Below are 22,768 nucleotides of genomic sequence, written 5' to 3'. Positions count from 1 at the left end.
AAGAAGAAGAAAGAAGAAGAAAGAAGAAGAAAGAAGAAGAAAGAAGAAGAAAGAAGAAGAAGAAGAAGAAAAGAAGGAGGAAGAGGAGAAGAAGGGGACAGATTTGTAGATTTTGCTGATTTTTGTGATGTAAGTCCTCCTACCATGACTGACTTCAAGTAATCAGTGTGACATCAACAAACACAAAGGAGGGGAGAGATGAGCTAATAGTCTTTTCCAGCACACCCTGATGATGTCTTTTTCCATCCATTCATTTTTAACCTATATATTTAAATTTTAAGTACATGTCATGTAGGCAGTCTTTTTATCATCTCATAATCTCTGCCTTCCCATTGATATTTAGACCATTTATATTTAATATAATTATTGATATAGTTGGATTGCAGCTTGTCACCTCGCTTTTTCTTCTCTTTGGTCCATTTGTTCTTTGTTCATTTGCTGCTCTTCTACTTTATTTTGGATTACTTGATCATTAGGAATGATTCCACTTTAACTTCCCTACTGGGTTAGTATCTATACCTCTATTTAAAAAATATATAGTTTAGAGGTTTCCCTATATAAATAATATACATCATCAATCAGAATCTACCTTGAAATCATACCACTTCATGTATAATGTAAGAATCTTAGAATAATAAACTCCCCATGCCTCCCACCCATCTTTTGTTTTTTTGTGCTATAGATACACAATTAATTGATTTTATTTTTGCTTCAGTCAATTATATCTATAGTGGTTAATAAGAAAAAATGATTTTCTCTTTACCTTCCTTTTTCCCATTTCCAATATTTTTTATTTCTTTGTGCAGCTTCAGTTTCTGTAGTGTATCATATTCATTCTACCTGGAGGGCTTCCTTTAAAAATCCTTGTAGTGAAAGCCTAGTGGTAGTGAACTCCTTCATTCTTTTGTTTGTTGGAAAAAGTCTTCATTTGTGTGCATTTTAAAAAGAGATGTTAACAGAATTCTGGATGCACAAGTGTTTTGGGGTTTTTTGTTTTGTTTTGTTTTGTGTTTTGTTTCTCTCTCTCTCTCTCTCTCTCAGCGCTCAAGTTTGTCACTCTATTGCTTATGGCAATATTTCTAACAACAAATTTGCTATAATTTTTTGGTTTTAAATGTGATGTGCCTACGTGTGTTTTTTTAACCCTTTCGTGTTTTACCTGGTTGGTGTTCTCTGAGCTTCTTGGATATGTGTGGTTTGATGACGCACAACGTTTTTTGAAAATTCCTGGTCATCATCTGCAAGTATTTCATATTTCTCTCTCTCTCTCTCTCTCTCTCTCTCTCTCTCTTCTGTTCTTGAATTTCTGTTACATATGTTAGACCTTTCATGTTTTCTCATAACAACTGGATGCTCTTATTTTTTTCTAATTTTTTCTTTTAGTGTTTCACTTTGAATAATTTTGTTTGATTTATCTTCAAGTTTACTTCCTCTTTCCTTGGCAGTTTTAAGTTATGTTGGTGAGCCTGTTGGGGGCATGCTTTATTATTATTAACATTTCCATCCAATCTTTTATAGATTCCATCTTTCGGTTGAAATATCCATCTTTTAATGTGTACTGTCTACTTTTTCCACCAGAATCTTTAAAATGTTTTAAATTCCTTGTCTGTTAGTTCTAACATCTGGTTCATATTCAAATATGGTTTTTTTGATTGCTGTGTCTCTTCACATGGGAATTCTATTTGTTTGTTCTTGTTCCTCCCACCCCTTTTTGTCATGTGTCTCATAACTTCTGGTTAAAGACTAAACATTATGTGTAGGACAGTGTTTATGCCTGGAAATTTGTGTGTCTCTCCCACTACTATACCTTTAGGGGTGTATAAGAACTGAGCCAATCTAATCAGCAGCTGAGCTGTGTCTAGGTTGATAAGATTATCCTCAATGTACTTCCTCTTAAATTAGTGCTTCCTCAGTGTTCCTGTTCTACCTCCTGGGCCTGTGCCTTAAAGAGGGTCTCATTCCTGTTCCTTCTGTTCTTTGGCAGGAGACTTCTCTTTCTCTTACTTGGTCTGGTTGAGGTGGCTCAACCAGTCTTATGCGGGCTCTGTGTAATCCATCATCTTGTCTTGGGGGTGGGTCTTGCTCACTGACCATGTGCCTCTCATAGCAATGGGAAACCATGAATTGTCTGAGCCCAGGATGATTTTTTTTTTGTCCCTTTCCCCTTGCCCCTCATACTCAGTGAGTATTCACCTGTGCCCTTGTAGTCACAGAATTGTCTGCCCTTTCTTTTTTTAGCTCAAGGATTCTTTTCCATAGGGATATGGAGAGGTGGATCCAGGTAGGACTTTGTGCCCTCTTGAAGCAGTAACTCCTCTCTTCCCCAAATAGTTGCATCAAGACAAGCTTTCTACAGCCTCCTGCCTTCTTCTAATCCTTTCAGGAATTCACAGTGAGGTCAGCAGAGAAGAGCTGTGAGGAGAGGTGAATCCTCCTTGCAACTGGAAAACAGCAGTTCTATTCTCTCACTTAAGCAAGCACACAACATTCAGCAATTCAGTAAGCATTTTAGCAAAGTTTCTTACCCTCTTCTGGGGCATCCCTGTCTTTTTCCCATGCTCTTCCTAAGGTAAGCCAGTACTCACATCCCTCTCTCTTCTCAGAATAACTGTCTTTCCTTAGACTTCTGACTAATCAGGTTTGAGAAAAATTATGGTTTTTCTAATGATCTAAAAAAATGATGATCTAGATTTTTCTCATTGTTAGGCTGGGAGAGACACTCTTTCCAACTTCTACATTTTGAACAGAAGCAGAACTGTCCAAGGTCTTTGATATGATGGAAAAGAGAGATGAATTAAATTGGAGGGGTCAAAAGTAATTTTGCTGAGGAAGTAACTTTTCAGATAAGTTCCTAAAAAATGACAGATGTTGTTCAGTATAAAGGGATGTAAAAGTTTTGCAGAAAGAATTGCATTTGCCAAAGCCCTGAGGCAAAAAAGGAGCTTTGTCACATAGAAAGAACTAAGAGAAAGCTAGTGTGGCACAAGCAAAGCAGGCTAGGAGAATGAGTCTGCAGAGGTGTGTGGGGCCAGATCATGTACTACCTGAATGCCATGTCCAAGCTTTTGGTTTCCATGTACAGCAAGTTCAGTGGGAAGTTTTAAAGAGCATTAATTTCAGGGTGCCTGGCTGACTCAATGGGTTAAGAATCTGACTCTTGGCTTTGTCTCGGTCATGATCTCAGTGTTATGAGATTGAGGCCAAAGTCAGGCTCCCTGCTCAGTGGGGAACCTGCTTGTGATTCTCTCTCCCTCTTCTTCTGCCCCTCCCCACCACTCTCTCTCTCTCTCTCTCTCTCCCTCTCTCAAATAAATAACAAAAATCATTAATTTTTTGGATAAACAGAGAATATGGAATACTTTAAGAGAGTGGCACTACATAAATGAACACTTCTATCAGCATAACATGCTAGTAGAGCCCCAATTTCACATACTGACAGTGTAAAATGCACTGAGTCTAAACCTGTGCTTCCAGTTAGAACATCATCCTAAAGGAAAACTTCTAAAAACTTTTTTTTTCTTTTTTCTAAATCTACTAGTTTAATCTGACATGTTTCACGTGAAGTCATTTTCTGGTCCTGGCACATCATTTATTTCTGCATCTCATCAGAGCTTCTGTTTTTACTTTTAGACCAATGACACTTCTCCTCTCCTCTTCTCATGTAGACTTGTGAAGTCTAATGGTCAACCCCTGAGCAACACCTCATATACTTTAATGAAACCAGTTTTCAGTTGCTATTAATGCTGCTAATGTCCCAGAAAGGGAGAAGTTATCAGACTGACACAGGAGTTTCATTTTGTCTCAGTGTAATATGTAAGCGTGTGACACCTGAGTTCATCTGGCTAGCTACAGAGCCAAAGAAATATAAATTACTCCCAAGGGATCTAGACAGAAAACCAGGCATGCTGCTTATCTCTGTTTTCCACAGCTTTTCAGCATACTTTAATGCAAAGAATTATGATGGAGCTCTTGAATCATTTGGGGAATAGGTACAACATGTACCTCTTTGAGCTGGGCTCTCATTTGTGTGTGCATTTCATTGCTCATGCAATAATGAGTTGATATAATGGTAACTAGCTCACATCTGTTGAGAACTTGCTATGTGTCTGTCCCTGTACTCAATGCATCACATACTTTATCTCACTACGCAGTAGGGAACATTATTATTCCACAGAATCTGACACTTGTACAGGGGTTAAGTGCTTGCCCAATGACAAATAGCCAGCAATGGTAGCCACTGAGATTTGAAATTAGGTCTCTGTGACCAACTTCTTTGCTGCTATAATGGATTGAGCATCTACTTCTAGATCAGCTTCATGCTAATCCCTGGGCCTCTGGGACTGATTTAGTCATATCCCTACCCACAAAGAGTTCACAGCCCAGTGAGGACAGTGGAAATATATGCCGTTAATTAAATTATAGCATGATCAGTGTTGCAAGGTAGGTACAGACTGGGGTTTGCTGAGAATCCAGAACATAGATTGATATACTTGGCCAGGAGAGGGGGCAAAGGGGGGGAACAGAGGAATAGCATGAGATTCCATGAACATTCCACAGAGGGAATGAAATTTGGTTTGGGTCTTGAAGTATGAGTAGGAGTTCATGAGTATAAAAAATAGGGTACAGATTATCAGACAAGTTACAGATAATTAAAAGTAAAGAATATCCTACTTTTGAAGTTGGCATAATGAGCAATATAATAAAGGCAGTACCCAAGTATGAGGTTGGAGCTGGCCTTTAGGAATTCTTGTGCTAGGGCCTATGAACTTTATTCTATAGCAAATAGAAAAACTTGGAATGAATTTAAATTACAAGATTTGAACACATGAGTAATAATAATACACCAACAACAAAATTAGATAGCATTTACTGGCACTTACTATGGGCTCAATAAATACATACACAATTTCATTTTTCTTCACAACATTATGTAGCAAATATTGCTATTCCTTTTTTCAGATGAGAAAAGCTGAGGTAGAAATAAGAGGTGGAGTAGCTTGCCCAAGGCCATTGTACTAATAAGCTGGGGAGCTGAGGTTCATTTGCAGGCCTGAAAAAATTCCTACTTTCACATCTTTAACCCCTCTGTTTCCTTGATTCTGCTGACTCAGATGGAGGTGGGATTAGAATGCTAGGCTGGATTAAGGTGGCATCTCAATGTGGTTTTGATTTGAATCTCCCTGATGGCTAATGATGTTGAACATTTTTTCATGTGTCTGTTAGCCATTCATTTATCTTCTTTGATCTATTCATGTCTTCTGCCCATTTTTTGACTTGATTATTTGGTTTTTTGGGTGTTGAGTTTGAGAAGTTCTTTACAGATCTTGGATACAAGCCTTTTGTCTCTAATGTCGTTTGCAAATATCTTCTCCCATTCTGTGGGTTGCCTCTTTGTTTTGTTGACTGTTTCCTTTGCTGTGCAAGAGCTTTTTATCTTGATGAAGTCCCAAAAGTTCATTTTACTTTTGTTTCCTTTGCCTTTGGAGACATATCTTGAAAGAAGTTGCTGTGGCTGATATTGAAGAGGTTACTGCCTATGCTCTCCTCTAATTTTGATGGATTCCTGTCTCACATTGAGGTCATTCATCCATTTTGAGTTTATCTTTGTGTATGATAAAAGAGAATGGTCAAGTTTCATTCTTCTACACATAGCTGTCCAAGTTTCCCAGCACCATTTATTGAAGAGACTGTCTTTTTCCCATTGGGTATTTTTTTCTACTTTGTCTAAGATTAGTTAAACATAGAGTTGAGGGTCCATATCTGGGCTCTCTATTCTGTTCCATTGACCTATGTGTCTGTTTTTGTGTCAGTACCATGCTGTCTTGGTGATCACGGTTTTGTAATATAGCTTGAAATTAAACAATGAGATGCTGCCAGCTTTGTTTTTCTTTTTCAACATTTCCTTGGTGATTTGGTGTCTTTTCTGGTTCCATACAAATTTTGTTTGTTCCAGCACTCTGAAAAATTCTATTGGTATTTTGATCAGGATGGCAATGCAAGTACAGATTTGCTCTAGACATTTTAGCAAGGTTTATTCTTCAGTAGCATGAGCATGGAATGTTTTTCCATCTTTTTGTGTCTTCTTTGATTTCTTTCATAAATGTTCTGTAGTTTCTAGAGTATTGACAAGGCAAGAAACAACAAATGTTAGAGAAGATGTGGAGAAAGGGGAACCCTCTTACACTGTTGGTGGGAATGCAAGTTGATACAGCCACTTTGGAAAACAGTATGGATGATCCTCAAAAAATTAAAAATAGAGCTACCCTATGACCCAGCAATTGCACTACTGGGCATTTACCACAGAGAAAGGAAGGGCCACATGCACCCCAATGTTCATAATATGTCCACAATAGCCAAATTGTGGAAGGAGCCAAGATGCCCTTCAACAGATAAATGGTTAAAGAAGATGTGGTCCATATATGCAATGGAATATTACTTAGCCATCAGAAAGGATGACTACTGACCATTTGCATCAACACAGATGGAACTGGAGAAGATTATGCTAAGTGAAATAAGTCAAGCAGAGAAAGTCAATTATCTTATGGTTTTACTCATATTTGGAACATAAGGAATAGCACAGAGGATATTAAGAGAAAGAAGGGAAAAATGAAGGGGGGAAATCAGAGAGGGAGATGAACCATAAGAGACTGTGGACTCTGAGAAACAAACTGAAGGTTTTAGAAGGGGAGGGGGTTTGGGGGTGGGCTCGCCTAATGATGGGTATTAAGGAGGGCACATGTTGTAATGAGCACTGGGTGTTAAGTGCAAATAATGAATCATTGAACACAACATCAAAACCTAATAATGTACTGTACAATGACTAACATAACATAATTTAAAAAAAAAGAAGAAAAGAAAGAATGCTAGACTGGAGTAGGTGAGAGGCCATGGTGTGTTCAGGCAGAGATGAAACAGAGTAGAGAGGAAGTTTCTGGAAGAGGAAAATGAAAGTCTTGGGGCCAATCAAATTATCAAAAGCAGAGCCTGAAGGAGGGGTAGAAACCAGGAGACTCCCCCATTCTGACTCATGCAACTGAACTGACCATGGGCTGAGACCAAAACCCCAGGAGGAAGACAGTTGGAGAGGGATGAGTTTGCTTGAGCAGGCTGAGTGTGCAGTGCCCACAGGACTGCCAGGTACAGGTGTCCATGAGGCAGCTGGATGCACAGATATGGCCATCCTGCTGGCCAGGATGTACAAGCTGGAGAGAGGGTCTTGCCATTAATAAAGACCCAACAGGTAGAACACCTGGGTTCTGGTCCCAGCTGGGCCAGAAATCACCAAACACCTCCAACTGGCTTCACTTCCTTCACCTAGAAACTGTTGGGGAGGTAGGAAATTACCATAAAGGTCCCCTCTAGACTGAAACATGTTAATTCTGTGTTCCCAGTCAAGGAGACAATTACATATAGAAATAGATCCTGGAAGCCTCTGAGCTTGTAGGCTAGACATTGGCTAGCATGCCACACTCTGCTGTGGCATTCAAAGCCTTCAGCAATATACATAGAGTTAAACTAGCAGGATCATAATTATAACTTAAGAGGCTATTGTGTTATTCTCATATTTTTAGTCTTGCGTGGTTAACATAGGATGGCTGATCCCACCACATGGGTATTTACATTTCTATGGAAGTGGGGAGAGGTTAGTGGGAGGAGAGGCTGGTCCTCCCAAGCCACTGGGCTGGACTAGAGAAGGAGCCATAGGTTCGAACCATGGCTCTGGAAGGCAGCCCAGTTTGTTAGCCCAGCAAGCTCACAAATGGGCTTTGTGTGCAACACACACCAGGTTCCATGAAAGATCCTGGGGATGCAGCAGGGAAGGACACGGGCACTGTCAAGGAATGTGATTCAAGAGCTGATTTCCATAAGATTTTATCAGTGTGCATGTTCATGGTGAGCCACTTAGTTATTTTTCTTTTGGGTTATGTTGAAACCCTAATTTCCTCCAATGTAGAATTCCTGGATCTTCATCCATGCTCTTGGCTTCAGCTCCAGTTGAATTAGCAGATTTAACACAATGACCTTGTAGAGATTTGGGGATGTAAAACATATATTATATATTGTGTGTGTGTGGAAATAAAAATAATTCCTTATATATATAATATTATATATATTTATATTATATATTTTTATATATAAAGAATTATTTTTATTTCAGCATATTTCAGCATAAGCATGGTGTAATTTGGTGGAAAATGTCTGGATTTTGAAGGAGACATGGTAGGATTTTTAATCATCCTTCTGAACGAACCCCGAGAAGGGGGCAGGGAAACAGGCTCAATAAGGCTCTGAGTCTCCCCCACTGCATCACCCAGGCATGTAACTGGACTACTCCAAGCCTCCGCTTCCAAGCTTGGAGATAATAATAGCACTGCCTCCAAGGTCCTTCTGAGGGTAAAATGAGTTAACACATGCAAAACTTGTGGGACATAAGAAATAACACAGAGGACATGGGAAGATGGAGAGAAGAAGGGAGTTGAGGGAAATTGGAGGGAGAGATGAACCATGAGAGACTATAGACTCTGAAAAACAATCTGAGGGTTTTGAAGGGGCAGGGAATGGGAGGGTGGGGGAGCCAGGTGGTGGGTAGTGTGGAGGGCACGTATTGCAGGGAGCACTGGGTGTGGTGCATAAACAATGATATCTGTTACACTGAAAAGAAATTAAAATAAAATAAAATTATACACACACACACACACTGTAGGACATGCTCTTTAAATATTAGCTTTGCCGAGAAGTAAATAATATATGTAAAAAACCATGACTTCTGGCACATGGTGGACACTCCATAAGTGACCACATGAGTATTGCAACTCTTGGTGTTGTCACCAAAATCATGGCTCTTGGTAATAAAGGAACAGGTGTTTGGGGCACTAGGCTGAAAGCTGTAAGAATGGTGGTCAGGTCCAGGTTTTTCCACTCACAGTTTCCATGTCCCTGAAATTACCCCTTTACCTCCTCAGTTTCTCCATCTGTGGTTTGGGTGCTTTGGGGCTGAATAAGGGTAATATATGAAGGAACTTTGTGCCCTAGAAAGTTCTTTATGACTGTTTTGTGTATGATGATTGTAGTGAGAGGTGGCATTTCCAGTGGCTGAAGATAGAAGATTCAGGATTGAATGTTCCCCCACCAGGCCATTGCCAAGAAGTTTTAATCAAGAAGGACTTGGGGCATTTTGTTCATCTTTAATCCAATCAGGGGTATCCAGACCTTGGATCCTGGACATCATTCTGAGCAAGGCCATAACCAACTCCTCTTACCTGGTTGGTTTTTCATTTGCTGTCCTGGAGAGGCAGGAAACTGTCCCACTCACTGTCCTGCAGGGAAAGCCCAATCCTGGCCATGGCAATGTTTGCCCATCCTGTTTCTTCTGCAGCCAGACTCAACAACTTATACTTATGAATCTCTTAAAGCAAGGCTTATTGGTACATGCAGGTGGTCCATAAAGATTAGTTGTTTTTATTAGCAATGTACTGAGCTTAGAACAGTGCTTGATACATAGCAAGGTACATAGTTTGTGGTTTGTATTATAATCATTCATTTTGTCAGTCAACAAACCTTTCCCACTTGTCTTCTTCATGACAGGCAGGCATGAACACCAAGACAAGAGATCATGACAGTTCCTGCCCTCAGGAAGCTTAGGGTCCCATGAAAAGCAGACAAATAAGCAAAAATGCAGCAGAGGGTGTGAATGTTGCCATCAAGAGATGCCTCGTGAAGGTGGGATCAAGAAAAACCCAAATCTAGAGGATCCTAGGTGGCTCAGTGGATTAAAGCCTCTGCCTTCAGCTCGGGTCATGATCCCAGAGTCCCGGGATCAAGCCCCATGTCAGGCTCTCTGCTCGCTGGGGAGCCTGCTTCCTCCTCTCTCTCTCTCTCTGCCTGCCTCTCCACCTACTTGTGATCTCTGTCTGTCAAATAAATAAATAAAATCTTTTAAAAAATAATTTAAAAAAATAAAAACCCAAATTTAATCAGGAGGGAGAGGGATCACAGAAAATAATAATATCAGAGGGGTATTTTGAGGAGGAGATGACACATGTAACACATGTTGTAGTACCTGGGACCTAGTAGCTTCCTGGAGGAGATAACAATTTAGCTGTACCTTTTTTGAGATAGCCCTGGTGAATTAGAGAAGACAATAAGATACAGACAGACAGATAGATGGGGAGTTCCAGGAATAGTGAGCAGCATGAGAAGCTGGAGCCCAGGGTGGTGTGGGTAAGCCCAGGGCCATAGTAGAGCCTGGAAGATCTATGGGTAGAAGCTCAGGGACTGAATGCCAGACCACGAAAGTTAAATTCACCTAACTACACAGGTTGCTGGCCCTAATCCCTTCCATCACTCCACTAAAACTAAAAATGACTCCAGGATCAAGTCACATTCCCAGACCATGTTTGCTATTGAATAGGCCACCTTTGAGAGTGAGTTAAGCACATGAGCCCATTAAAGGCTCTGACAAGTCCAGCAGGAAGAAACATGGTTGAACCTCATCATTTCGCAGAGACATTTGACCTGAGAATCCCTCCTCCTCCAAAATGTATTCACCTTGCACAGAGCAGGTGGTATTCCCAGGAACGCCAATTGTGAAATAACCCTGAGGACGGGGAAATCTTTAAGCTCGGTACTACTGTGGTCTGTGCCCTATGTCAGAAAACCAACTCCCCTATCAGAAGCAAGAAGGACAGACTGGAGAAGATGACTCTGGAGGCCTGAAGACTGGTGAGGAGGCCACCAGGAGATCTGAGCAAGGGCCACGCGTCAGCATAGAGGAGGAAGAGCCCAAGAGCTGTGCATGGTGGAGTCATCTGACGGTGGAATTTAACCATTACAACAGTGGGACTACTGAACCTGGGCATCAGGATCATTGGTTCTAGGCTTGACCATAGAGCTGGAGGGTGGGTGGCTGAAGCAAGCCACTCCTCCTCATCCAACCCGGTAGCCAGTTCCGAAACGGGGGACAATGACAGACAGGATGGTTTCCAAAGAACCCTTCATTTGCGCTGTGCTGACACTCTGAGGCCACAAGCTGTTTCTGCTTCTGAGGCATGCAAGCAGTAAGCCAGACAGCTCTATGGTGTCAGGGGTAGAAGAGCCAATCACTGTGCATTAAATGCCTACTGTGTGTTTGCCTGAGTGCCAGGTCTGCACACCAGCTGGATAGCCTGAATAAGTTCTTAGCCCCTCTTATTAATTTCCTAGGATTGCTCAACAAAGTACACAAACATGGTGACTTGAAACAATAGTTCACTCCCTTGAGGTTCTGGAGGCCAAATCAATATTGAGGTGTCTGCAGGACCGTGCTCCCTCAGGAGGATCTAGGAGAGGAACCTGCCTTGCCTCTTGGGCCTTTGGTGGCTCCAGGGTTCCTGAGCTTGTGGCCACTCCAATCTCTGCCTCCTCCTATGAACCTCTCTTCTTCTCCCATCTCCCTCTCCTTTCTACTGTAAGGACATCAGTAATTAGAGTTAAGGTGGGCCCTACAGTTTATCTTGATGATTTTATCTGAAGATCCTTAACTTAATTATATCTGCAAAGACCCTATTTCCAAATAGGGTCCCATTCACAGGTGCTGGAGGTTAACACTTGGATCTATCTTTTCAGGGGATACTACTCAAGCTGCCGTACCCATTCGGTCTCTACTTTTTCTTTTCTTTTTTTAATTAACATATAATTTATTATATGCCCCAGAGGTACAGGTCTGTGAATCATCAGTCTTACACATTTCACAGCACTCACCATAGCACATACCCTCCCCAATGTCCATCCCCTAGCCAGCCTATCCCTTCCCCTCTCCGGGAACCCTCAGTTTGTTTCCTGAGAATAAGAGTCTCTTACAGTTTATATCCCTTCCCGATCCAATCTTGTTTCATTTTTTCCCTCCCTTCCTCCCACAATCCCCCACCCTGCCTCTCAAATGCCTCATATCAGAGAGATCATATGATTATTGTCTTACTTTGATTGACTTATTTCATTTAGTATAATACCCCCTAGTTCCATCCATGTCATTGCAAATGGCAAGATTTCATTTTTTATGGCTGCATAGTATTCCATTCATTCTTCTTTATCCATTCATCTGTTGATGGACATCTAGGTTCTTTACATAGTTTGTGCCTCTACTTTCTTATCTTAAAATGGAGATCATTCCAACACTTGTCTCATTGGGTTCTTAGGATGCTGGCGAGAGAGGTTATGTTCGTAAAACCCTCAGTAGAGTGTCCTTGGCTTCATGTGCTTCTCATTTAGTACTCTGAATATGTCTTTCCAGCCCTTTCTGGCTTGCCAGGTATCTGTGGACAGGTCTGACATTATTCTCATGTTCCTCCCTCTGTACGTAAAAATCTCTCCCGCCTAACTGCTTTTAAGATTGCTTCCTTGGATCTAAGACTGCAAATTGTACTATTAAATATTGGGAGGTTGGTATGTTCTCATTGATCTTGGGAGGGGTCCTTGTTGCCTCTTGGACATGAGTGTTTGGAACTTCTCAAGTAAAATTTGTTCAAATATATCTTTAAGAACTCTCTCTCCACCCACTCAGGGATCCCAATAATACTGACATTGGAATGTTTCATGGCATTGTTAATCTCTCTCAGTCTGATCTCTTGGGCCTTAAGTTGTTTTTCCCAGGCCTCCTCAATTTCCTTCTTTTCTATTATCTTCTCCTCTAGCTCACTGATTCGCTCTTCTGCCTCGTTTACCCTGGCAGTGAGAGGATCCGGTTTAGACTGCATTTCATCAAGATAAGCAAAGAAAACAGTCAACAAAACTAAGAGGCAACCCATGGGATGTGAGAAGAATTTGCAAATGCCAGTACAGATTAAAGGCTGGTATCCAAGATCTATAAATAACTTCTCAACTCAACACCCAAGAAACAAATAAGTCAAAAACTGAGCAGAAGACCTGAACAGACACTTCTCCAAAGAAGACATATTAATGGCTAATAGAGACATGAAAAATGTTCATCATCATTAGCCATCAGGGAAATTCAAATAAAAACCACATTGAGATACCACCTTACACCAGTCAGAATGGCAAAAAATGACAAGGCAGGAAACAACAAGTGTTGGAGAGGATGTGGAGAAAGGGGAGCCCTCATACACTGTTGGTTGGAATGCAAGTTGGTGCAGCCACTTTGGAAAAAAGCTTGGAGGTCCCTAAAAATGTTAAAAACAGAACTACCTATGACCCAGCAATTGCACTACTGGGTATTTACCCTGAAGACACAGATGTAGTGAAAAGAAGGGCCATCTGTACTCCAATGTTCATAGCAGCAATGGCTGCTATTGTGGTCACAATAACCAAACTGTGGAAAGAGCCAAGATGCCCTTCAGCAGATGAATGGATGAAGAAGATATGGTTCATATATACAATGGAAGATTACTCAGCCATCAGAAAGGATGAATACCCAATATTTGCATCAACATGGATGGGACTGAAGGAGATTATGCTAAGTGAAATAAGTCAAACAGAGAAAGATAATTACCATATGATTTTACTCATATTTGGAACATAAGGAATAGCACAGAAGACATTAGGGGAAGGGAGGGGAAAATGAAGGGGGCGATATCAGAGGGGGTGAGGAACCATGAGAGACTATGGACTCCAGGAAACAAACTGAGGGTTTCAGAGGGGAGGGGCAAAGGGGGATGGGTTAGCCTGGTGGTGGGTATTAAGGAGGCCACGTATTGCATGAAGAACTGGGTGTTATACATAAACAATGAATCATGGAACACTACATCAAAAACTAATGAAGTACTGTATGGTGACTAACATAACACCATAAAAAAATAAAAAAATGAAACATTTTTAAAACAGGAAAAAAACCCTCAGCAGGGAAAATGGACAACTTATTCATTCATCGACATGTGAGGGGAGTCTCTTAACTGTCCTTGTAACTTATACCCATCCCAGTTGTGTAGGGGAGGAAAGAATGTCACAGGCCACAGCTATTGGTCACTTGATTGGTCATGACAGCCAGGACAGAATGCTGCTTGTGCCCTGAATTCCAAATGGGCTGGGGCTGCTGGGCATGACAAGGATCTATGGGGAGCACCTCAGCACAAACAGCCATCCCTGCGCTCATGGGCACATTCCTGTTTCCTGCACTGTCTGAGCATACGGGCTGGGCCAGGAGACAGCCATCCATGCCTGGGAATGCACAGACAGCACGATGTTCCAAAACTCTCAGCACAGAGGGAAGAGGGCAGGTACACAGACTGAGATGCAGGGAAGGAAGTCCCTCGAGATGGAAGCTCAGTTTCAGACTCACAGTGGGATCCAGGTGGGAGTGCCTGCTAAGAAATCAATGAGTTGCTCACAGGGTGCTTAATGAAAAGGTGAGATCACCACCTCTGCCATCAAGCTGATCTACAGTGGAAGGGTGGGGCAGACATCAAGAGGCTAAACACGCACAACTCAGCAGCTGGATGAAATTTACGATGGTCTCCAGACCTCTGGGTGATATGGTGGGTGATATGGCAGGATGGATGGCGATGAGGCTAAGAGTGACAGAAGAGACTGGAATGCCCATTCTACTAATGAAAACCATGCCTGAGATTTCTGGAGCACCCACTCCAGCCCAGCCAGGCAGGGGGCTGAGCCCTTGGCACATAATCTTTTATTTAATCCTTGTAACAGCCCAATGAAGAAACTCTTCTTATTATTCACATTTCATCAAACCGAAGCAAAGAGAAGCTTATGTAACTTGTTAAACTCTGGTCAAGCCACACCAGCCTGCTTCCTGTTCCCCAGCATAGCCCACTAGTTTCTCTGTAAGACTCAGATAACTGAAGGGGACACTCCTTGTAATTCCCAATCCTACCTCCCCCTAATTTCAACAGAATATCTTTGTGTACTTAAAGAAATATTAATATGAACTTTACTTCAAACAAGGACTCTGTCCATGCATGAGGCACACCTCAGCTTGGCACTTCCTGGCTGTGTGACATCCTTCATCCCGCTGTCCCTCTCTGAACCTCATCTGTAAAATGGGTCCGAGGCAACATGACTGTGGGGGGCTCTTGTGAAGAGGTTCTCAGTAGAACCCAAGGGAGAATGTGAGCTGTAAGATACAGAGCAAGTGGGGAGCATGGTCACAGGGCAGCTAGAATCTGGCCACTAGTTGGAGGCACGTGTCCAGCTTCTAACCCAAGAGCCCCAATTGGAGCATGTGTGTCCTGCCTCGCCCGCCTCACCTAGCCTTCCCCGTTCCCATGCCTGCTGAATGCCAGTCTGAAAATTGAGCTGAAACATCTTTAATCACAACGTGTTGTGGTTCCAAGGGACAGATTTTGCCTGCTCTGACAACTTCAAGATGGAATTATGTCTGCAAGTTAATTTGCTGGAAAGGATCCTCATTTCACAAAATTTTCCTGGAAGCCAATACGAGCAATTAGAGCATGGGCACACTCTTGGCCTAGGGATTTGGGGGTGGTGCAATGAGATTAATGCACATTCAGCACATTAGAACACCTGCGGGCCAAGGATCCCCCAGGACAAGCACAGTGCTCTGAAGAATCAGGGTCCATCACCCTAGGGCCTCCAGCCTTCACTTTTTGTTCGGCTGAGGTAAAATTCACAGAATTACCCATTATAGGAGCAACTCTGTAGCATTTAGTACATTCTCAATGTTATGTGACCGCCACCTCTCCCCAGTTCCAGAACATTGTCATCTCCCCCAGCGGACATCCATGAAGCAGTTACTCCCAATTTCCCCTCTCCCCCTCCTTCCGAGCTAGGCAACCCCTAATCTGCCTTCTGTCTCTGTGGCTATGCCTACCCTGAGAGTTTCATAGTGGAGCCTACCTGTGCCAACCTAAGACTGTTTCTTGTGAGAGGCAGCAGGCTTCATGGGTTCTAAGCGTCCCCCATTGTTAGGACACCTGACCCAGTTGGTGTTGGTGCCAAAGGCAGAGGGACATTTACAAGGTGCGGTTTCTTCATCTTAACTCAGACCTTACCCCACCTCTGTTCATGCTGACGGAATCATGCCCCCCCAGTCCCCCTCCTCCAGGGGACTTACCCCACCTCTGCCCTAGCAGACCCCCTCCCCCACACATTGGAGCACCCATACTCCCCGGGGGCCACACCAGTGTTTCCTGTGATGCCTGCTTGTGGCTTACGGAGGGCAGGAGCCACATGGCACAGTGGACAAAGTCCTGGCTTTGCCTTCGGAGAGTCAGGCTCCTGTCTCCCCCACCCCCATGTGCCCTCTCTGAGGGGTGGTGAGTGTAAACTGTGGCACGCGGTGACCTTCTCTCTGTCCTGTCTTTGGCAGCCCCAGAAGTGTTCCAGGTGTACGTGGACGGAGGCCCCGGTTACTCGTACCCCGTGGACTGGTGGTCCCTGGGTGTCACGGCCTACGAGCTGCTCCGGGGCTGGGTAAGATGTGCACCTGCTTGGGGGACACGGGGAGCCCTAGAAGTTGAGGGTCAGGTCAAATCGGACCAGGGTGCTATTGGCTGGCCACCCGGCTGGGAAGGAGCCCACGTGAGGAGTCCAAGGCACTGGATTTCAGTTCTGATGGCCCGTGTGCCTGAGGTCCCTGAGCATTAAAGCGGCCCAGAGTGAGCTTCTGGTCCAGCTGCCTCCTCCTGCTCGTGGGGAAATGGATATTCACGGGGAAGGTCTTCCATCAAGGTCAGCCTCTAATCTGTGGCAGTTCAAACACCCTGGTATCGTGATTTCAAACACTGTCCTCTTTCGACCCACAACGCGGTGCGCCTGCCTGATTTTCCAGCTCGATTTGAAGCTCTTTAAATACAGGAACCATCTTTTTTTTGTTGGTTCTGTATCTTCCCCCAAATACATAGCTCGATGTCCCATAAAAATGGGACATTCAGTGTGTACTTCCGTTCTTATTTCATTTCATTTAATAACTGAGGATAACTAATGGCAACTAATCACTCATTTTTACTTTAGTGGAAAGAATTGTGACAAACTCATTCTGAGGCATTTTTCTCTGCACAAGTATTGTTGGAAAACAATGCCACTGAACCTTGGTTTCCTTCTTGGTACAACGGGAATAAAAACCTTCAGACTGTTTCTTGGAGCTGAAGTTGCCATGGGATCATTCTGACCCTAGACAGAGACCCAGGGTTTGCCTGTCACTTGCCTCGGCCTCTCCACTTCCCAGTGCAGAGCCACAGGCTGCAATGTTCAGTGTCTCACAGTGATTTGTGTCCATGCACGTTGAGGCCAGTGGAGGTGGGCTTTTGGAGGGCGAGAGTCTCCTGCCCGGGTGATAAAGAGTGAGAAATGAATGAATGAATGAATGAATGGTAAGAGCAGTTTGCAAACCATCAAAGCCATGCGAGTGCAAATAATTATTATTTTTCATCCTGTAGTTTAAACAACTATCGTCTGCTCTTAGTCTCAATTATTTCCTCTGAATTCCTCAAAAGCGTAATTACTATACATGGTGTTTTTAGAATTATATATATGTATATATATATACACACACATGTACGTATATACATATATATATATATATATTTAGTTTTCTCAAGCACTGAATGAAAACATTCATCTTTTCTTGGCTGGTTCCTTTGCCATCTGCCGGTTTCATTGATACACGCAGTCAGGAAGGAGTGTGACGGTCCCTAACATTGAAGGAACCAGAGGACATGGGCATCTGCCAGAGGCTGTTTATCTGATGTCCTCATTCCACCAGAAGTTGCCCCAAGCATGAGTAGATGTTCACTAGCAGAAAGTACATTTTCTGTGTTAAATAAAAATCAATGAAGTCAATCTGAAGATCTAACTGGCTTCATTCAATGATCCATGAGTTCAGCAGCCCCCATCTGGCACGTTGCAAGGTGCTCCAAGGAGGCCTACAAAATGGAAGCTTCTTCTAGGAGGGTGGGGCAAGATGTTATTAGCAAAAGAAGAAGATTCCCTCTGACAAAGAACTTTCTAGGGGAAGAGCAAGGTTTCTTCTCTTCAGATTATCTGTCTTTCCTCTCAGTGGGGAGAGGACCCAGAGGACAGGATCCCAGGCCAGGATTAAAAAATTCCTGACACACCAGTTAAGACTACATTTTGGGAGGAGGTTGGACCTGCAATTAGGTTATGTATTAAGCCCTGGTTTGGGAACTCCTTCTAAGGGATAGCATTTTGGGACCTGTGGGCTTTGTGCCTTTTTTTTTTTTTTTTTTTTTTGGTAAACATCTGTCATTCCTCACGGGTCCGAACAGTCAAAGATGATGACTTGGCAAAAAGCCCCAAGGGTAGAATGGTTCTTGCTGCTTCCAAAATAAATTGTTTCTTTTTTAATGTGACAGGGTTTTCTATTAAGAGATCCAAATGCCACGTTCAAGGGGAGAAGGAGAAGCACACAGTGGGACCGGGGACTCTGATGTAGTGACAGAGTGACTGAATGAAAGAATGCCTGTTACATGGTTGCATAAACCTTTCTCCCAAGTATCTGGTCTGGCTTCGCCTTTGACAAGTTTATGCAAACAGTTAATTCTAGGTTTTTTATACATACAGGAAACAATCCCTCTTGGTTAAAAAACAAACAAACAAAAAAAAACTATACCAAGATGCAGTCCTACTTATCTCTGGGGTGTGGAAATGGCTGTCTTTTCAAAACCCCAGAATCCTTCCATCGTGTCAGTGACAGCATCCCTGACAAGTGGTCATCCACCTCTTTGTTCCTTGAGTCCCTCAAAATCCAGGGAGCTTCTTAGCTCCCAAAGATGAGAGCCATCATGGGAATTTTCCACTGTGTTCTAAGATCTTAGAGTTGGAAAGAGTTAGAAGGGGTAAGATCAGGACAGTCCTCTGGCTAGGGACCCAGGAGTACTCTAGTCTGGTAAATAGCCATCTCTTCCCACATGTTCTGTAGGGAGAGAAGAAGAATCAAGTGTCATCAATGGGCTTAAAAATCTCAACCCAGAATCCCATGGCCTGGGTGGATCCTATAGGCTGGACCAGGGACATAAGTAGGATCTCTCTGCCCAAAGTGGACTCTTAGTCCTCATCCTGTACACCTGCCAAGTGAAAGAAAGAGACTCAAGACTGTGACCACCTTCTCCTCCATACCCCCTCACCCCCAGTTCCCTGTTAGAGCACAGGTCCCTTTGTCTCTCTGAACTGCGACCACACCCTCTGATTAGAGAGGAGAGGTTTCCGGCCATAGACCCAGAGAAGGGCTTTAGGGTCCTCAGCACAGCCGTTGTCCTCCTCACATCTGCTAGGCTTCAGGTGGCTTCTCTGACAGGTGCTCACCCATCTGTTCACTGGTTCTCTTTAGCCTCCAGGGAGCTCCTTATCTCCAGGAAGAACCTGTTCCCTTTTTTGACCACTCGAATGGCGAGAAGGTGTTTCCTCTCACTCAACCGAAAGTTGCCTTCTCATTACAAAGGGGATCTTAGAGGACTTCACAGGGTCAAATCCTGGTTCTACCAGGTGCCTCATCAGTGATGTTAATCGAGAAATAGATCGAGCGCTCAGAATCCTCATCTGTTAATAGGGGAAAAATTAGTAATATCCACCCAACAGGATTGCTTTGAAAATTAAGCCATTGTGACGGTGCTGATTACCCAGCACGTGCCTGATGAATGTCAGCAAGCCTCCAGTCCTCACTGTGATTTCTGCCCCAGGTGTCCTGCCAGCAAAACTGCATCCTCTCTGACTTAGCACCTTACCACACTGGAGCCAGGCATGACCTCATCTGAGCCCAGGCTTCCTCCATCGTGAAATGGGATTATGAGGCCAATGCACACGGCCACCATGGGGATGGTGAGAAAACAAGCAGAGCCCATGCAGTGTCCAACATCCATGTTAACTATGCTCCCGGCGATGACTCCGGGACAGGGCTATGCAGACAAAGTGCTAGTGACCTGCTCAGAGGAGCATGGAGAACACCTGAGGGAACAGATTAGCCTGGGTCCCAGAGGAGCTGCTAGAGGGAATAGCGTGAGTACAGGTGGGGAAGAGCCACGGAGGCGGACACGGCAAACATTTCTGACTGTAGAGCAGTCAGGGCATAGTCAGGGGCAGTCTGTAGAAGCCCCTGAGGTCAGCTGGAGACACTCGGGTTTGCCAGGTAGGCAATGTGGTGCTGTCCGTGGACATAGCCGCATGGCGGTTGAGTGGGCATGTGTCCTTGGCAGTTACACGTTTCCAGGCTCCCATCCTGGCTTTGCTTACATTCATTCGGGCCCCCATCCTGGCTTTACCACATAGTCTCTGAATGATCTGGGGTGAGCCCATGTCTCATCTACCAAGTGGGGGATGGGATTTCAGGCCCAAAACACAGGCTCCCTGACTTTGGCGCTGTGGACACATGGAGCTGGGGAATGCTTTGTGCCAGGGCAGCTGTGTGTAGTGCGGAATGTTAGCCACATCCCTGGCCTCTCCCTCCCAGATGCCGGCAGAAATCTCCCGCCACTGGGTTACAGTGACCAGAAAATATCTCCCAACATCGTCCAATATACCCTGGGGTCAAAATGTCCCTGCTCGTGAACCGCTGCGAGAGGAACCAAAAGGACTAAATGAGATCTGAATGCATGCTCGTGGCACATTGCATTGCACAGTGGGCTCTCGGTGTGGACAAAGAATGGAGACCCAAACCCCCACCTCTGGCGCCCTAAGGCCTTGTATCTCTCTGCTTCTCCCCAGACCCTTCCCTGACCTTGCCTTTGACCCCAGGCAGCTCATCTCTTTGTGGTCGCATAGACAGAGAAGGTCGGGGGTGCAGAGAGGTGATGAATAAAGAGGGAGGGTGTATGGAGCTCTCGGAGAACTAGGTCTACCCCCCTGGATGGGCTCACCCGCCGAGCGGAACAGGGAGTGTAATGGTAATGGTATGCAAAACTGATGGAAGGAGAGAGGCGGTCCTTGAGCTGAACACTGACTTCTGGTCCCTTGGTAAAGCAGACAGAGAGCAGCGTGCCAGTAGTCAAGACCTGGGAGGAAACGGACTCTGTTACCTCATTCTTTGGGTTTTCTCTCTCCGTTGAGGTCAGGGAAAGAGCATGTGGGTTGTTCCGTGGTTTTCAGGCTGTGTTTCATGGACCTCTAGGACCCAGCAGAAGTGGCTGAACAGTTCCAGGGGTTGCAGAATGCTTCTTCTGGCTTTGGAGATTTCATAGCCCGAGGAAGTATTCTTCACTTTCATCTGTTCCGTGTTTGGGGTTTGGAGTAAAAAGGTTTTGGGGGAAAAAATTGGATTAGATGGTCCCCAAAGCCCAGCTCAGCTCTAACAGTTCAAATAACAAGTCTATAGCAATTCTCGTCCCCTCTCTTCGATTTCTCGGTAAAGTGGCATTTTTTGGTAAACGGAGTGTCCCAGAAGAGAGACCCGCCTGCATTTCATAATGAGTATATTGGTGCCCTGCTGCTTAAAGCACTTTCCCCAGAAGTACATGTAATTACCTTAGAAATGTCACTTGCTTTTCTGAGTCAACACATCCTAAGGCCAATGCATGAGAACCAAGCTTCAGTAAATTCTTTTCCGGAACAGGTGAAATAGTGATCTCGGGTTTGCCGATATTCTCATAGAAGGAGCTGGGCTTCTCTGCAGCTACCCACATGGACGAAGGCTGAGAAGGCAAGCTGCAAAGCGTATCCCATGCCTGGTGTTCCCAGCTTCTCTGTGAATATATTTAACTGCTGTGTTGGCCTCGTGGCTTATCAGGGTTACCATAATGATGACCACCGTTACTCTTACTGGTCTGGTTCTGTTTCCAGAAGCAGAGAGGACAGAGCTAGAGCATGGCGGGTTTGGAAAGTGGATGGAAAAGCAGATTGATGGATGCCTTGAGGGAACCAAGAAGGAATGACAGAATACAATGTGAATGACAAGAAAAGCCTTCCCGTTTGTCACTGGCTGGTTCTCCAGCCAGGTGCTCAGCCAGGTGGGCACTGGTGGTGTCAGAGAAATAGCAGGGACAGAGAACCTGCATCTCTGTGGGATGGGGCAAAGTCGCCACTTGTCCCGACTTCTAAAATGAGGAGGTGAGACTGCTTCATCTCCCAAGGTCCTCCCGCCACCAGCACCTGGGTTTCCAGGTACAGCTGGGACAGGATGGGAGGAATGGTCTCCCCAGAGGCAGAAACTTGAGAAGAAGCGATCCAGAAGAGTCCAGAAACTGATGTCTCCACTCTCACTGTTCACTCCTGTTATTTCTAATTATGGTAGCGGTTACTGGTGAAGTCAGGGGAGTCCTGCAAAGGCAGAGGCAGGCAGCAGCCTCAGGAAGAAACTCTACAGTCTTCATTACTGGAACCATATTCTCCGCCTCTCATGACATTGGAAGAAAATGTTTGAAGGCATTTGCAAAGAATGTTAACATATTTAGTTAGCTGGCATTTCCAGGGAGCCCACAGGTTTTGGCTTTGCTCCGCAGATTATAGGGCAAAAGGGGGAGTTCCTAATTCTATCGATACATGAAAGAGGAGGCAGCCGGTCAGGAAAAGATCCCTTCTGGGTGGGTGCATCGGAAGGCACAGTGCACTTCCACAGGCAGATGTCTTCCCCAGGGGAGCCCCATTTGCTGAAGATAAAGATTCTCCTCCATTCCAGGGAATCATCACCCACCCAGGGCTCAAGACACACTCACCTCCTTATATGGCACCTCCTATTTGCAGCAACCCTCTGGGAAGCCACCTTCCACAAGGTTGGAGCCCATGCATTATGAAGCACATGAGCCCAGTACAGGCTCTGGCCCCCTGCAGGTGTCCGGTCAGTGTTTGTGGATGGATGGACTCCATGTTTGTCTGCGTGTGCTGCTGGATGGCTGAGGCTGCTTGAGACCCTGAG

General features: G+C 44.3%; 1 protein-coding gene across 3 annotated transcripts in view; it reads left to right on the top strand.

Annotated features, from left to right (window-relative positions):
- Positions 1-22,768, top strand: part of STK32B (serine/threonine kinase 32B) — a 398,863-nt gene that overhangs the window by 349,721 nt on the left and 26,374 nt on the right. For all 3 annotated transcript variants that reach the window (XM_059380707.1, XM_059380698.1, XM_059380690.1), the window contains one exon: positions 16,277-16,380. In XM_059380707.1, the coding sequence (XP_059236690.1) occupies positions 16,277-16,380 (104 nt within the window). The remainder of the gene's footprint in view (positions 1-16,276; positions 16,381-22,768) is intronic.

Source organism: Mustela nigripes, chromosome 1 (genome assembly GCF_022355385.1).
Source record: "Mustela nigripes isolate SB6536 chromosome 1, MUSNIG.SB6536, whole genome shotgun sequence".
Lineage (NCBI taxonomy): Eukaryota > Metazoa > Chordata > Mammalia > Carnivora > Mustelidae > Mustela > Mustela nigripes.
This window is presented reverse-complemented; position numbering and strand designations above follow the sequence as displayed.